Source organism: Zea mays, chromosome 4, assembly GCF_902167145.1.
Source record: "Zea mays cultivar B73 chromosome 4, Zm-B73-REFERENCE-NAM-5.0, whole genome shotgun sequence".
Classification (NCBI taxonomy): domain Eukaryota; kingdom Viridiplantae; phylum Streptophyta; class Magnoliopsida; order Poales; family Poaceae; genus Zea; species Zea mays.
Window position 1 is genome coordinate 180,205,548 of NC_050099.1, and position 15,138 is coordinate 180,220,685.

The 15,138-nt window shown below is 43.5% G+C and overlaps 2 protein-coding genes across 7 annotated transcripts; one reads left to right on the top strand and one right to left on the bottom strand.

Annotated features, from left to right (window-relative positions):
- Nucleotides 1–311: 311 nt before the first annotated feature.
- On the bottom strand, nt 312–3,519 carry LOC100285916 (protein CYPRO4). Its single transcript, NM_001367228.1, has 2 exons — nt 1,841–3,519; nt 312–873 (listed from the first exon to the last, which is right to left on the bottom strand). The coding sequence occupies exons 1-2, from the start codon at nt 3,413–3,415 to the stop codon at nt 592–594; spliced, it is 1,857 nt and encodes a 618-aa protein (NP_001354157.1). The 5' UTR covers nt 3,416–3,519; the 3' UTR covers nt 312–591.
- Nucleotides 3,520–3,756: 237 nt separating this feature from the next.
- On the top strand, nt 3,757–8,295 carry LOC100280612 (uncharacterized). 6 transcript variants are annotated; one of them, NR_176452.1, is made up of 7 exons: nt 3,863–4,036; nt 4,726–4,826; nt 5,453–5,541; nt 5,796–6,027; nt 7,151–7,269; nt 7,358–7,497; nt 7,608–8,295. NR_176452.1 is itself a non-coding variant. In NM_001153530.2 (6 exons), exons 2-5 carry the CDS (start codon nt 4,738–4,740, stop codon nt 7,230–7,232), a joined length of 492 nt encoding a protein of 163 aa, NP_001147002.1. In that variant the 5' UTR covers nt 3,863–4,036; nt 4,726–4,737; the 3' UTR covers nt 7,233–7,269; nt 7,358–7,623. The 6 variants fall into 6 exon arrangements, 3 of the variants coding, with proteins under 3 accessions (XP_035822776.1, NP_001147002.1, NP_001395000.1); NR_176460.1 differs by having other exon boundaries at nt 3,863–4,032; NR_176461.1 differs by lacking the exon at nt 4,726–4,826.
- The last annotated feature ends 6,843 nt before the right edge of the window (nt 8,296–15,138 follow it).

Genomic DNA, 15,138 nt, shown 5'->3' on the forward strand with positions numbered 1-15,138 from the left:
CTACTCTGATATTACAATTCAGGGCCGAGTCCATAAGGCCTTCTCTTGAAGAAAAAAAGATGACATAGGAAGTGGGAATTAGCAATCCAAGATAACTGATACGTATCGTCGATATTAAGGCTCTGTTTAGAACTCCTGGAGGTAATAGTTAGCTAACAAATTGTTAGCTAAATTGAACCAACTAATGAACTAATTATTAACGGTAAGTTAGCAAACAATTAGCTAGAGCATTAGCTAATGGTGTTTGTAACCTCTATACCTATTTTGGCAGCTAGCTATTAGCTCCGGAGTTTACAAACAGGGCCTAAAAGTAAGACTTGAACTAGAGTCTCAAATCAAAATTACTTTTTTTTTGTCACATGGTACATTTTATCCAACAGACATACACACCATTTTACCGAGCCGCTAGCCCGCTACAAATGACCAGACATGCACACGACACAAAAACCAGTTCTTCTCGGGAGGAACCTCGATCAGTTCTGTACCAACAGAACTAACCAAACCGTCTAAAAGAGGAAAAAGGAACAAACTGAACAAAAACCTGCAACTTCTCAGATTATTTCTGCACAACTGGGGAAAAGAGCTTCGGAGTCAGCGTCGATTTGCTATACTGAAGGAGCTGACTTTCATTGGCGTAGCGACAACGAGCGGAGCTTCAGGAGAGTCACTCGTCGCAAACTTCTCGTGCATGAAGCGGCTGTCGACGATTGATTCATCCTTGAGGACAACTTTGTAGCAGTAGCAGCTCTTGAGGCCCTGCTGATCACGGTAGCACTCATGGTTGCTGTCCTTGACTTGCTGAAAATTCCAAATGACGCTGAATTTGCCGACTGTAGCGACAAGGTGCTTTTCCTGCTTTCCGTTCTCCGTTACCTGATGAAATGAAACCAATTGAATGCAGAGGAACTGGCATCAGAACAAATTCTGATCTGTACCGAAGCATCAAGGAACATAAAATTCATAGGAAGCCAGTTTACTAGCAACGGTCACTATAAAGCAAAGTTTTGAAATGCAAACGCAGATGAGCGCACTTGGCTGTAGTGTTGAACTCAACTGCAAGGTTTACCATCACAGGCAATTAGAAGTGTTCAAGGTTTACAGGCAAATGATCACCAATAACGAAGTAATGATCACTACTACATAGAATTTTTGCAATGCAAATGCCCACGTCACAGCACTAGCAATGGAATGCACATGACTGCACTCGGATAGTGTTGTACCCAACTGTTGCAACATTACTATGCAATAAATTTGAACCGCAAATTACCCTTGCAGGCAATAAGAAGTGTCCAAGGTGGGATATTTTTTTAGAAGTGGTCTTTAAGCAAGGTTATTTTCGCCTTCTGAGTTGTTGAGACTGCTCCTCAAGGTTTAAGTACAACAACTATAACATGATTCTACAAATGTCCTTGTAGGAACATAATTACCGCCTCCTACTACACACCGGTACTTCTTACTAGGTGCAGAGATCATGCTGTTAAAAATGAGGACAAAACAATCACTTCATACTAGTTGTTACCACTTCGAGATAAAACAAATCACTTCGAGTAGGCACGTTCATATGCATAGAGAAAAGGGTGAACAAGTTCTCTCCTCTATACAAATCACTGGCATTTAATTGGTACAGAGTTACTTGTTGTGAGAATAATTCCATTACATCTATACAAATCACTTGCATAAATTAGTTAGTGCAACAACGAACTGTTACTATGACCAGGACAAGATAAATCCAGATAATTCATTTATCATGCATATCTAGATTAGCATTCTATTTAATTTTACTAGATTAGCAACATGGGCATCTATTATTATGTGCTCAGAACAGTAGATTTGAACTTACCCATGAGAATTGCCCGCCGTGGAATTTGTTGTCGGTCCCGGCTAAAACTGAATCAAGTGGAGTGAGCTTCAGAAGCCTTGGTGCAGCAATCCTATTCCCCATTCGGCCACTAAACCCAGTCTTTTCTTTCCCATCTTTGTCCTTGAAGATAGTGCATATCAAGATCAAGTATGTGTCAGTTGTTCCCAGAATCCATTTCCCATCATAAGTAACATCTACATGTGTAATCGGGGACCCAAGGCCTGGGAATGCTGTCTTCGCCATACGCATCGAGCTCTTAGAATAGAGTCTGATCTTGCCATCCACAGAACCAACAACGATTGAACCATCCCCAGTACTTGCAAAGCACTGGAAATTGGTGCCCCGCGAGAACTGATGACCCTGTGACCAGTTCAGCACTGGTGAGTCTGATGAGCTACCGATTGTCTGCACCCGGCCTCTGGCGTCGCGCATATCCCATCTACACAACCTGTTGTCATCCAGGCCCAAGAATGTCGACCCGGAGGGTTCCAACTGCGCTCCCTTGCTGTCATTGGCAATGTCTCGCATTGTGATATCAGCTCCATCCTTCTCAAACCGCCATTCTGCGACAACCTTCCCAGTCTCAACGTCAACATGGTGAACACCATTGGAATGCAGAGCCTCTCCTGGGCTCATCAGTAGCATGTTAGTCTCGCCGCGCATCAGCAGTGCCTTCTTCGGCGTCGAATAAGCGCTCCCACTGCCGCCACGGCCTCCCGAGATCTTCACCGACGCGCCCTTCCCGTGCAAGCCGTGGCGGAAGTTCTTGACCACCTGTATCCCGGCGCCGCCGACTAAGAAGCTGTTGTCAAGCGCCCCAAGCGCGAGGCTCTGGATGCTGTCGCCGTCGCCGGCCTCCTCCTCGAACTCCTTAAGCAGGTCCTTCCCTGGTGCTGCGGCGGGAGGGGTGAGGCTTTCCTCCGCGTCGGCCCAAACAGTGTCGTCGGCCTCGGCAGGCCGCGCCCACGCGGCGAAGTCGGCGCCGAACACCTCCTTCCGCCCTTCGTCCGTGGCCTCCACTCCGTACGTGTTCTCGAAAAGACAGCGCTCGTACTCCACCCTGAACCGGCGCAATTCGGCGTCGGTGGGTAGTCGCAGAGCCCATACGGACCCGCTCGCGGCGAAGTCCGCCCGGCGCTGCGCGGGGATCGTCTTCAGCTGGAGCGCCGAGTCCACGGGCGCGGAGACCCGCGGCCCCGGCCCAACCTCTAGGAACCACCTGGGGGAGGAGGCGTCGTCGCTCGACTGGTCGACGAATGCGTAGGTCGCGCGGCGCTCGGCGGGCACCCAGCGCGCGGAAGGCGAGGCCCCGCCGACGTGGAGGTAGAGCTTGGCGGCGGTAGGTCTCTGGTACTTGAGATCCAGCGACCTGAGCTTGGCGTCGATGGCCTCAAGCGAGGAAGGTGTGGCGGTGCGGAGGAGGTCGTCGTCGCGCTGCCCCGCGCTCGCTGCGGCCTCCGCGATGGGTGATCGGGCGTCATAGTCGTCCTCGAATTCCTCCTCTTCGTCGGAGGAGGTGAGATCGACGTCCTCGCGGCTGTGGGAGCCGCCCATGACGGTTGCGGTGGAGGGGAATTTAACTCCGGAATTGCGAGCCGGCGATCCGGGGCGCGGTGCGGGAAAGGAGATCGTGAATTGGTGATGGAGGCGGGGAAAGTGAGGTCGGAGCGGCGGGGAGCGTGTATTTGTACGCTGCGGGCCGGGGATTGCTGATGAGGGCAGGGGATGGTCGGTGCGTGTGGCGGACGCGACGCGCTCCACGCGCCGGGGACGGCGAGGCCGAGCAGGTTCCTTCGTGAAGGGGGCGAACTACGATGATTGGTGTTGAGTTTGATGAGAGAGAGGTGACTAGGAAAGCCCATAGTGGGTGTTGGGCCCGGACTTGGAGAAAGCAGGGTTGCTAATGGGCATATGGCCCGAGGAGCCAAAAGGCCCACGCGAGTGTACGACTCAACTCACACAATCAGCCCCATATATGGCCCGGCCTCCTACTCCTACGGTCCCACCCGGTCTCCAGAACAGACAACCCGTCCTTCTCCTTCCCATCGGCTCCACACAACCAGAAGGTTCTTCGCTTCACTCTGCCCTGCGCCGCCGCCAACGCTGCAGCCGCAGTTGCCGCAGGCGGGAACTTGGACGTGCTACTCGCGACTGCTCTCATCTGTTCCCGCGTAGGTAACAACAAAGCTCTCTGATCCAGTCTCATGTCTGATTCCGCATCTGTGTTAGTCTCTCCAAGCTTTTGGAACCCTAGAAGCGTAACTGGTTGTTGTCGACGCCATCTCCTCATGAGCTGGTCGCGCGCAATCCGCGTGCCCCTTCTGTTTGAGTCGTCATACTGTGCCCATCTCGTGATTGGATTGGAGTTGTTGCGAATCCGTATCGAATCCGCTTGACGTTCTTTAGTATTCTTATATCATCCGATTTATCATGCAATGACCTGTTCTCCTGTTCGTTTGGGTCAATAGAGGTACCTCCTTGGTTTAGGGAATGAGGATCTGATCTAACTTTGCTGGCAAGGGTCGGTAATTGTTTAGACTTCCAAATATGATTCTGACCACTCTGTTGTAAATTTGCTGCTGTAGCAGCAAAACATCGGCTGGTACTAATTTTTGTTTAGAACATTGTTGGATTCCGAATCTGGTCGGCTACTCATTACCAGGATTTGTGGCAGGTGGTGTCTGTGATGTTCTGTGAGACATGTCTTGATTTCGGATACCCACCTGTTTTGATTTATGATACTCATCCCTTACTCTTAGCACCTTTTGGACATGAAAATTGTTTACAATGTGTTTTTTTTGGTTAATTGTTTGGGGGTGCTAATTTGACTTAACTCTATTTGTGCCTCTTCTGACTAAGTTCAGGATTCGTTCACAATGGCCCGTGTGTATGTCGGCAACTTGGATGCACGCGTGACTTCCGGGGAACTCGAAGATGAGTTCCGTGTGTTTGGAGTTCTGCGAAGGTCACTCACTTCTGTCAAACTTATCCCGGTTTTGTAGAAACTTCTTTTTGTAGTTTTTTCCATGTTTTCCCTTGAGCCTTGAAGGCTTGGCAAGCCAATGTAAGAACCTTGTCATTCATATGGTGATGAAACTCAAGAGAATAGCTTTATATTGTTTTATTGATTTATTTATGTGCTCACTAACTTATTGTGGAGGGTGATAGTTCAAAACCAACTTTAATTTCGCTTCACTAATATTCTTCATCAAATGTTTGTGTGGCCAACTTCCTTTCCCAATTTGTTAAACTTGTTTTTTTCACTGTGGTATTTGACTTTTCAAGGGCTTTGGCTGCGTATAAAAATTATTGATTGGAGTGGTGTAAAACTTTGAATTTTGAAACATGATTGTCCAACTATTTTGACCGCAAAGGTGGTTTGTAATGTTTATATTCATTATGCATTCTCTTCCAATTATGTCTTAGTTTCAGAAAAAAAATGTTTTGGATATTTTAGATGAAGGTGTGCATGTGTATCTTCATGTTGGATCTAGCGAGATGGAGAGGTTTTATCTGTTATATTTCTTTACGACTTCTTTCGTTATCAGATGAACACCTGGTGCAGTCCACTAACTGTTGTTCTCAATGCAGTGTTTGGGTCGCACGCAAACCACCTGGTTTTGCATTTATTGATTTTGACGACAGGAGGGATGCAGAGGATGCTATTCGTGATCTAGATGGTATGTTAGCAGTGTCTTTTGGTTGAACTTGTTTGAAGCTTTGCCTGGACACTTCAGTTTTATGAAGAGAAATCCCTGTGATTATTTGATCAGGCGTGTATATTAAGAGCTTCTTGCTTCTAGATTTGACTTTTTTTGGTGAACGAAGCAACACTTTGATTGTTCTGGATTTGCAATTTGTTACTCTTTACTCCTTCACTTTCCTCTTATTTTTGTCGGGTTAACTATACATTGGTGCATGGTTTCTAAAATAGGTAAGAATGGATGGAAAGTTGAACTATCTCGTAGCACCAATGGTCGTGGCAGTCGTGATCGGCATGGTGGATCTGAGTCAAAGTGCTATGAGTGTGGTGAGACTGGGCACTTTGCACGTGAATGTCGTCTGCGCATTGGCTCTGGAGGTCTAGGCAGTGGAAGACGTCGCAGCAGGAGCAGGAGCCGCAGTCGCAGCCCTAGATACCGCAGGAGTCCGAGCTATAATAGAAGGTAACCATTTTTTTGACTTCTTAGATTTCATCAGTTGTAAATTAACTCTCAAATTTTGTCGCTCAACCTCAAATGCTGCTTATATCTTTCCTTGGTAACTGATACTATTCTGCTTTAATGCCCTTCTATTGTCGATTCATTATGGGCTTTACTTTTGGCTAGCCAAGCCTGCAATTTGCTACTTTGACAAAATTGCATTTGTCATTTAGCAGGCTTCTCTAATTATTTCTTTTAATTACCATGTGTTGCATGGATACATGGCTGATATGTATGTGCGGAGTATCTGATTTGTTTAGTAATTTCGCAAATTTTGAGTACGTCGGACAATGCGTATCTGTTGATTGAGTATAGCCCAGCCCAATAAGAAGCCAATGCAGTTCTTGTTGCTTGATTTTGTTTTTTCTCCACTTCCAATTCCTGATTAATGTTGCCCATGCTTGATTGCTTGCATGTGGTAGATGTCCTCCAAATTCGGTAGTGGTGGCGCAAGTGCTAGCCCTAGCATAGGTCTGTCTGTCTGTGGGCTGTGGCTACCAGCCGCACCCACAACAAATCTTAGGATTCTTCTGTTCCTTACTTCTTATTTTAGACTTCCATAAGTAATTGTGCATCCATTCAGTCTGTGCTGGACTTGGATCTCTTATGAAATCAAGATACCTGCAAGGCGATCTGGTGATGTATCATGTATTCATGTATGATTGTATGTACAGAACTACTTCCATCCCGAATGACGTCATTCCAACTTTCTTGGAGAGTCAAAGCATCTCAACTTTGACCAACTTTATATAATAAAATAATAACCTATTTGATGTTTTAAATCTTTTAATTCTCTATAATTTTGGTCAAACTTGAGATGTTTTGACTCTCCAAGAAAGTTGGATGATTTATAATTTGGAATCGAGGGAGTAGTAACTATTGATTATTACTCAAGTTTTAGGCTTCCACAATTTTAATCTGTATTGTTATTTTTTCTTAAAATAGTTAAAAGTAACCTCGAATCATGTTTTATAAAAAAATTGACATTATGTATCCATATTCTTTTGACATCAAAACAAATATCTGTATCTGTGCTGCATAGAATTACATTGTACAAAGCGGACTTAAATTATTACTTTGCTTTCAGGAGCTATAGCCCTCGTTATCGTTCTCCAAGGCGCCGTACTCCTTCACCGGCTCGTGGACGCAGCTATAGCAGGTCGCCATAGTACAACTGTGACAAATATGCATCTCCCTCGTTAACGGGTATGCAAACAAGCGAAAATACAATGCTTTCTTCCTGGAGAGCTTTGTAGAATACATATATCTCACATTTCTGTGTGCTGTTATGCAGAGTAATGATGGCAGATACTGGTGTAGCAGGAGCTTGGCCTGAAGCCCGTGCCTGATTCTTCTCTGTGTGAGGACTTGGTTCTTGGTTTGGCTGTGGGGAACAAATTTGGAACTGTCGTCAACTGCATGACTTCAGTTCAGGTTTAAAACCTTATCTAGCTTATTGTGATTGTCTTGATTATGCCATTAAAGAACTTTTAAGATTTGTGTATTATGCCACTAAGACATATTACCTTCTCTGTGTTAAAAAGGCATGTTCTGCTTAAACGACTCGGCCAACTACGGCTCTCAGTTGTAGTCTTCATGGTTTTGTTCCTCCATTCTTGGCACGTCCTTATCTGCAAATGAATGTCAACCTTCCATTACTATCTGCCTGCGATGTTTCATCATGAAATTCTTCACCAAAGATGCTACTTCGTCACAAATTAGTAACATTCTTTCCCCCATATAGTTGATATGGTTTGAGTGTACTGAGCACTAACAATTGCAGCTCATGAAAATAAGGCCCTTGATTTTTGTCATAGAACAAGAGCGGCTATTTTAATTGCAGCACTCACATGAAAATAAATCTACTCTGCATGCCGGGGATTGAGGCGACTGAAGTGTGAGCCTTCAGCTGCACGTAGTTGGCCATCCAAGGAACCTAGTCAGGCTGATTTCAGCAAGAGGCGCAGCCTACGACTGAACTTGGTTTTATTTTTTGTGGTTTTGATTCTTCACTTCTTCCTTGTGTTCTGCCTTCACTGCATCTTATTGGTAGTGGTCGAATAATGCTTCTGTATGTGGTAAATCATTCTTGGTACAATGGCTCTCTTTTTTCTGCTGATCAATGTATGTAGGAATTTCTGATAGTCGCCGTTAATTGTAGTATAAATATGTTTCCTCTGCAAGATAATTGTAATTATATGTGAATACTCTCAGAAAACATAGATTTGAGGTATAATCTGCTCTTGGCAAATGATTTTTTTTAAAAAGCATCATTCTAGTGCCCCTGCAGTCTTGTTCTCAATGCTTCCTTTGGGCAATTATGGACTACGGCATGTGCAGTAGAGGTTTCGTATTGCTTGGCTTCATGTTGCATTTTTAGGTCACTTTTCCTTATGGAGTGATGAATGGTTCCTGTTGCTCTTGCATTGCATTTGCGTGTCAGAGGATATGATACACCAATTTAATTTGGACCTTGTATTAATTTGCCCTCGTTGTTTCTGGTTTCTATACATAAGTCATGTCGGTATGTTGGAAGTACATACCCCTCTTTGTTTCTGGTTTCTAACATAAGTCTGCTAGGTAAATCTGGTGGGGCCTGAGGGTTTGTTTGGGTAGTCTAGTATTAGTCCCAATCCACATGTGTTGAGGTGAATTAGGATGCAAATTAATTTAAGTTACACCACAATCCACCTCAATACATATGGATTGTGGTTAATACTAGAGTACCCAAACTAAACCTGAGTAAGTTCATGGAGCTTACTTTTTTGGTCTAATTCTCGCCCAACTTATTTTGATGGTACACAATTGTTTTGCTTTAAAATGTTTGAGGCAACCTTATGTATTATCATCGTGTCTTTTTTTTGTTGTTGTTGTATCTTCTATGGTGTGTGTGCTCGGCTACCTCTCTTAAGACTTGGTTGGGAGCAATGGGAATGAGCCCAATCTTCCCAAACACGCCGTTAGGGTACCGTTTGGCGTGAGATGCAGCAAGCCGCTTGGGGGCTTGGGCCACAGTATGGTATTTCTGTGCTAGAGAATCACCTCGTCATGCCTTCGCCGTATTGAACGTGTTCCGAAGTTTACATGTGAAGGCAACAGGTTCCAAATTTTATTACTCCTAGATGCCACCATCTCGTTTGTGCTAGTTTTGGCCTGGATATGATTGGAATGTAACAAGTTCACGCTGCATCATCTAGACGGTCTACAACTGGTTGCCCTTTCGAAATTGTGCGCTGAAAATTGCACATTTTTCCAGCATGCAACCTAAAACAAATGTGAGCAACTTATTTGTCCAAGCTTAGCTTTGGCTTGTGACAAGTTATCACGGACATCACACCTTGTATCAGTAGGGGCACCGCGGCGGCGGTGGAGTGCCCCCTACAGGCGGCATACAGGGAGGGGGCTGCATTGCGGTTAGTCTAAATTGGATTTGTCTTTTTTTTCTACATTTTAGTCTTGTCGCTCGACGACTGGCTATCACGTTGAAGACAAATCCATTGTATATGTGACTTGGTGAGTATAAACGAACTATGTTCTGGATACTCAGTTTTTTCTGACCTCTTTGACAGAGCTTTATTATTGGAAAAAATTTAGATCTAGTATTTATTATAGAGTACCACTACTGTGGATCTACCTACCATGGAATTATTTCGTTAACTCAACAGTTTCGGGGACGTTCGCTTTAGATTAAAGCTGTATGCTGTATGTTTGGATTGCTGTAGTTGCAATCTGTAGAGACAAAAACAGTGTAGAAACAGTAGAAGTCGATATGAATTAAAGCCAAGTGAAATGAAAATGATCCTTACTAATACATGCGCAAGATCTAGCGTCATTAAAAAAAACTTTGATAGCATATGTTACTCCAATAAAAAACTCTTCTTATTTGCAGCATAATGCTCTTTACGATGAAATACCAACGGATTTAGATTGGTTGAACTAGGCAGATTCTATTTCATAACATGATTCATGACAAAGCCTGCAAAATCTATGTTTAGGCCCGTTGACAGCGATATAATAATTTACTTCACATGCCATACGATAATTGAACCTTCACTAGACCCAAAGTATATTTACAAGCTGACATCGTTTGATATAATAGAGCAGGATCTTGGAAATAATGAAACATTTCTAGGTATGGCCCTATTCTATGTGTAGTAACAACATGTTTGATAATATTTGCTTCCTTCCGATAATAAATTATTTTCTACTAATTGCTATGCAGATGTACTAGGTGTGATAACATAGATATATGAACTTCGATCAGTTTGTATTTCTTATCAACAAGAACCTATTGTGAATCGACATAATATTCATTAGAGACACAAGGTACATATTACCTAAACACTTTAAATATTTTCCATTGTTATCTTCAAATGAACATTTAGAAACTTCATTTTTCTTCTTACAAATAAACAAACTCATACTCATAGTTTCTTATCGTTTTGTTAAACACGTGTATTGTATACAAGCAAACTTCTACATTATTTTCTATTTATTTCCCTGATATTGAAACACATGTGCCACAGCGATGCAAACCTTAAAGTTACTTTACGGGGAGAACGAGTAATATCTACAATGAGACAAGAAGCAAACCAGTTATCGTTCTCTTTGTTGGATGTTTAGCAAAATATTTTAAAGGTTTGACAACTAACATATACTTCGTCCTCACTATAACGATTCTATTGTTTCTTAAGTGCTGCACAGACATTAAGTATTGAGTCCCAAATCTTACAGTATATTCTCCAAAATATGTCACTGGTTTTTAAATCGAAGCATTTTAGAAGCTGAAACCTACTAAAAAAGGTTCATTAGTGTACATCTTACTCTTTAAAAACAATCACTTACTATTCACAATGTGAAAGTATTACTTATGAAAATTAGGACCATTTCATGTTTACTAAATACAGATTTCAAAATGCAACAAAGGAATTTTTGTACAATTTTTTTTAGAAAATGTACTTACATGGTTTGATGCTTTTGGATATCAGTTATACTCTATTTTCCCGAGCGTGACTACCTTAAAAAAACAGCCACATGCGTCCATGTGTAGCAGCTTCATTTTGCTCACATATACAACTTCTATTTCTAAACACACAACGTGCCTTTTCTTCATCTTAACAAATTATATTAATCTGTGACATCTATTTGATTGCGTCACCTGGATTTCATTTACTGTATTATTTGAGCATAAAATACAATTTACCATATTGAATAAATCTAACTCGAATACGTAACATAGCGCACAAGGGCGTGCCCCATCTACTAGTTTCTAGCAAGTACCGCACGCAGCGGAGACGAAGGAGGTTTAGCGGCAGTTAGTGAAAGTGCATTCATCCTTTTTGTGAGTTTTGGTGATTTGGATAACAACACATTTAAAGGTCTAACGAGTTTGCTAAGTGTTAAACAGGAAATTCAGTATGATGAACATACTTGAATAGTGTATAATGATCAGTGAACAAAGGTTCAACACGAGGTTAAATAACCAATGAGACAATGCAAATGGATATAATATGATCTCTATATTGGTTTGAATATATGGACAAGACCTGAGAAATCACTACATACATATGATCAGAATAGAGGATGAAGTGATTAAGAGGATTGGTCAAGCCAAAGTGAATAAGATACAAGGAATCGTGAATTGGCTTGACCGTATTACTATCAGTCCATATATGCTTCTATGAGAATCAAACTAGAGCTTGATTAATCTTAACAGTTATATCTAGAAGACATTCAAGCAAGGTTCACAATATTGAAGATAAGATTCTCTCAATGGATGTTCAATATGATGTGACTCAAGAATGGCTTAATAGGGTGAAGATAGCAAGGGAAGGGCTTTGAGGAACTAAGCGAAGGTGAAGGCCAAGCGACGGCTTGTGGACCGAGGTACCATGACTAAGGTGAAGAAGAGAGTACTTGCACTAAGTCGATGAACTAATCAGCTATGAAGAGTTATAACATGTTGATGCATCAGTAAGGTGACTTGAAGCCATGATTTGAACTCATATATGGTGATATGGTACAAGTCACAGGGTTTGATTTGTGTTTGCTTCAAAAGGTGAGATAAAGATGTTTGTGATCCTTATGAAGCAACGCCATGGAGAAATCACACATGAGACATCAATGACTCAAGGAGTTTACTTAATTAATTTTATTTAATTTGAGTATAGGAATCGTCGTACTATAAAGGGGATCCAAAAAGAAGGTTGGTGTTTGCCAAAGCTCAAGCCTCTATATTCAAAAGCTATTTTTTTGAAAATCAAATCTCTTGAACGTTCTATGGTTGACCATGGTTAGGTTTGAGAAACCTAGAGTGTTCTTGTAAAAAGCAGCTGAACTTCTTCAACTGCAGCTGAGCTTTTCAGCTGAGCTGAACTTCAACTGAGTTGAGCTTCTTCAGCTGCAGCTGAGCTTTTCTGCTGAGCTGAACTTCAGCTGAGTTGAGCTTTCTCAACTTCAGCTGAACTCAACTTCAGCTGTGAACCTCTTTGACCATACACCAGCTGAACTTGTCTCCAGGCAGTTGAGCTGGGGTTTTCTCTCCTAAACTCTCTGGTCAAGACCAGTTGAATTGGTCATGAGGGGCAGTTCAGCTGGTCTCTGACCCCTCTGACCTCTGACCAACAGTATGCCAGTCAGACTGGCAAACAGGTCGCCAGAGCTGTTAGGGGCGGTTCAAATGCCCCTACAGGACGGTTCAACTGGTCTGGTCAACCCTGGTCAGCCTGCAGGTCAGTCTGCCAGTTAGTCTGACAGTCTGCCTGACCTGCCAGGGGCGGTTCAACCACCCTAGGGGGCGGTTCAACCGGTCTCAGACAGAAAAATCTATCCAACGACTAGTTTTGAGCTCCACCTATATATACTCACTCCTACCTCTCTCCCCATAGAAGTGAGCATGATTTGAACTCCATTTCTAACCTAAGAAACACCTCCCACTCTCTCTCACACATCTCTTGCCTCTCCCATTTCAAATCTTTGGAGAGAAATCTTTGAGTGAGCTTGAGAGCTACAGTTTTGTGCTTCATCTCTAAATCCCTCTTGCTCTTCTTCATTCGAGCTTTGGTACTACATCGAGTTCTTTGTGGATTCATTACTCTTGGAGCTTCTAGCTCCTAGACGACTAGGTGTCTCTTGTGAGTCTCCAAATCTTGTGGAAGACCACAAGAAAGTTTGTATTACCCGCTCGTTTGAGCAAAGATTATTGTGTGGGCTTGACCTTTGTGGTCGGCGAAGGGAGGATTAGGGTTGAAAGAGACCCGACTCTTTGTGGGCGCCTCAACAAGGAAGTAGGGCACCTTTTGTGGTGTGACCGAACCTCGAGATAAATCTTGTGTCTCTTGTGTTCTTGTTCATTGTGTTTATTCGTGTTCTTCGTTCTCTCACCATACCGTGGAAGATTTGCTTATATCTTTTTGGTGTGTGGATTTTGAGAAGTGCTCTTCTCAGATCTACTATTTTGAACCCTGTGGGTTATCTAGAACATCTCATTTCCAAAGTTTACTGGGTAAATTTCGAGATCAATTCACTTTTATATCTCATTCTTAAGTTGAGCTCGTTCAAACCGGTTGAACCGGTTTTGACACCGGCTTAGCCGGTTTTACCCAGTTTGTTTCTAGTTTTTGTTGAAAAGGTTTTAACTTGCCTATTCACCCCCTCTAGGCAACTTTCAGTTAGGCATGTCATGTTTGGGTCATCTTGGCATCAGTTTTGGGCGCACGAAAATGCTTACTAGCGCCGGACATGTTCACCGTATATCCTGGCCCGGGCGATAGAGGTCACTTTACTTTACAATGTGGGGGCACAACTGCGTCTGTGTGATCTTATCTGGCCATATGCTAATCGATCTGCCGATGCTAGTACATGTCACTACAAACCACACCTGCATTTTTTGTTTTATTGTTTGGTTGGAGAGCTATATGACTGTGCAGGGAAGGAGAGGGAGGAGAGCGCTAGCGTCCGCGAGAGCACTCATATTCGGTCGTTTTGGTGGAGCAAGAGCATCCCAAATATTTGCCATAACTAGACTCCAGGAGCCGCTACGCTCTCGTCCGTTGGAAACCAAACATCTAGAACAACTTGTCCAACAGATGTCACAGAATTTGTCACGGCGGGGTGGGAATGAAATCTCCCCTATTGGGATCCTATGGGTGAGTCACTGAAAGGGAAATAGGGTCAAACCTTTTCCTATATGATTTTGGTGGTTGAATTGCCCAACACAAATAATTGGACTAACTAGTTTGCTCTAGATTATAAGTTCTACATGTGCCAAAGGTTCAACACAAACCAATAAAAAGGCCAAGAAAGGGTTCAAATAAAAAGGAGCAAAGAAAACCGAAGGCTGCCCTGGTCTGGCGCACCGGACTGTCCGGTGCACCAGGGAGATCAACTCCAAACTTGCCACCTTTGGGTTTCTGGAATTGCCCTCCGCTATAATTCACCAGACTGTCCGGTGTAGCACCGGACTCTCCGGTGTGCCAAGCGGAGTAACGGCTACAGCACCAACGGTCGACTGCAAAAGTGTACAGTGAACAGTGAACAATGCGGACTGCGCGCGCAGAGTCAGAGCAGGCGCCAGAAGGCGCACCGGACAGTGAACAGGACCTGTCCGGTGCACCACCGGACTATCCGGTGGCCCCACAAGTCAGAGCTCCAACGGTCGAACCCTAACGGTTGGGTGACGTGGCTGGTGCACCGGACAGTGTCCGGTGGTGCACCGGACTGTCCAGTGCGTCATTCGACAGCAGCCTTCCCCAACGACCACTTTGGTGGTTGGGGTTATAAATACCCCCAACCACCAACACTTCAAGGCATCCAAGTTTTCAGCCAACACATTCAATACAAGAGCTAGTGCATTCAATCCAAGACACAATTAGAGTGAATCAAAATCTCTCCAAGTCCCAATTCCACTCAAAGCAATAGTGACTAGAAGAGAGAGTTTTTGCCGTATTCTTTTGAGCTCTTGCGCTTGGATCACTTTTCTTCTTCCTCATTTCTTGTTTCCAAGATCATTGTAATCAAAGCAAGAGACACCAATTGTGTGGTGGTCCTTATGGGGACTTGAAAGAGAAATGTGCC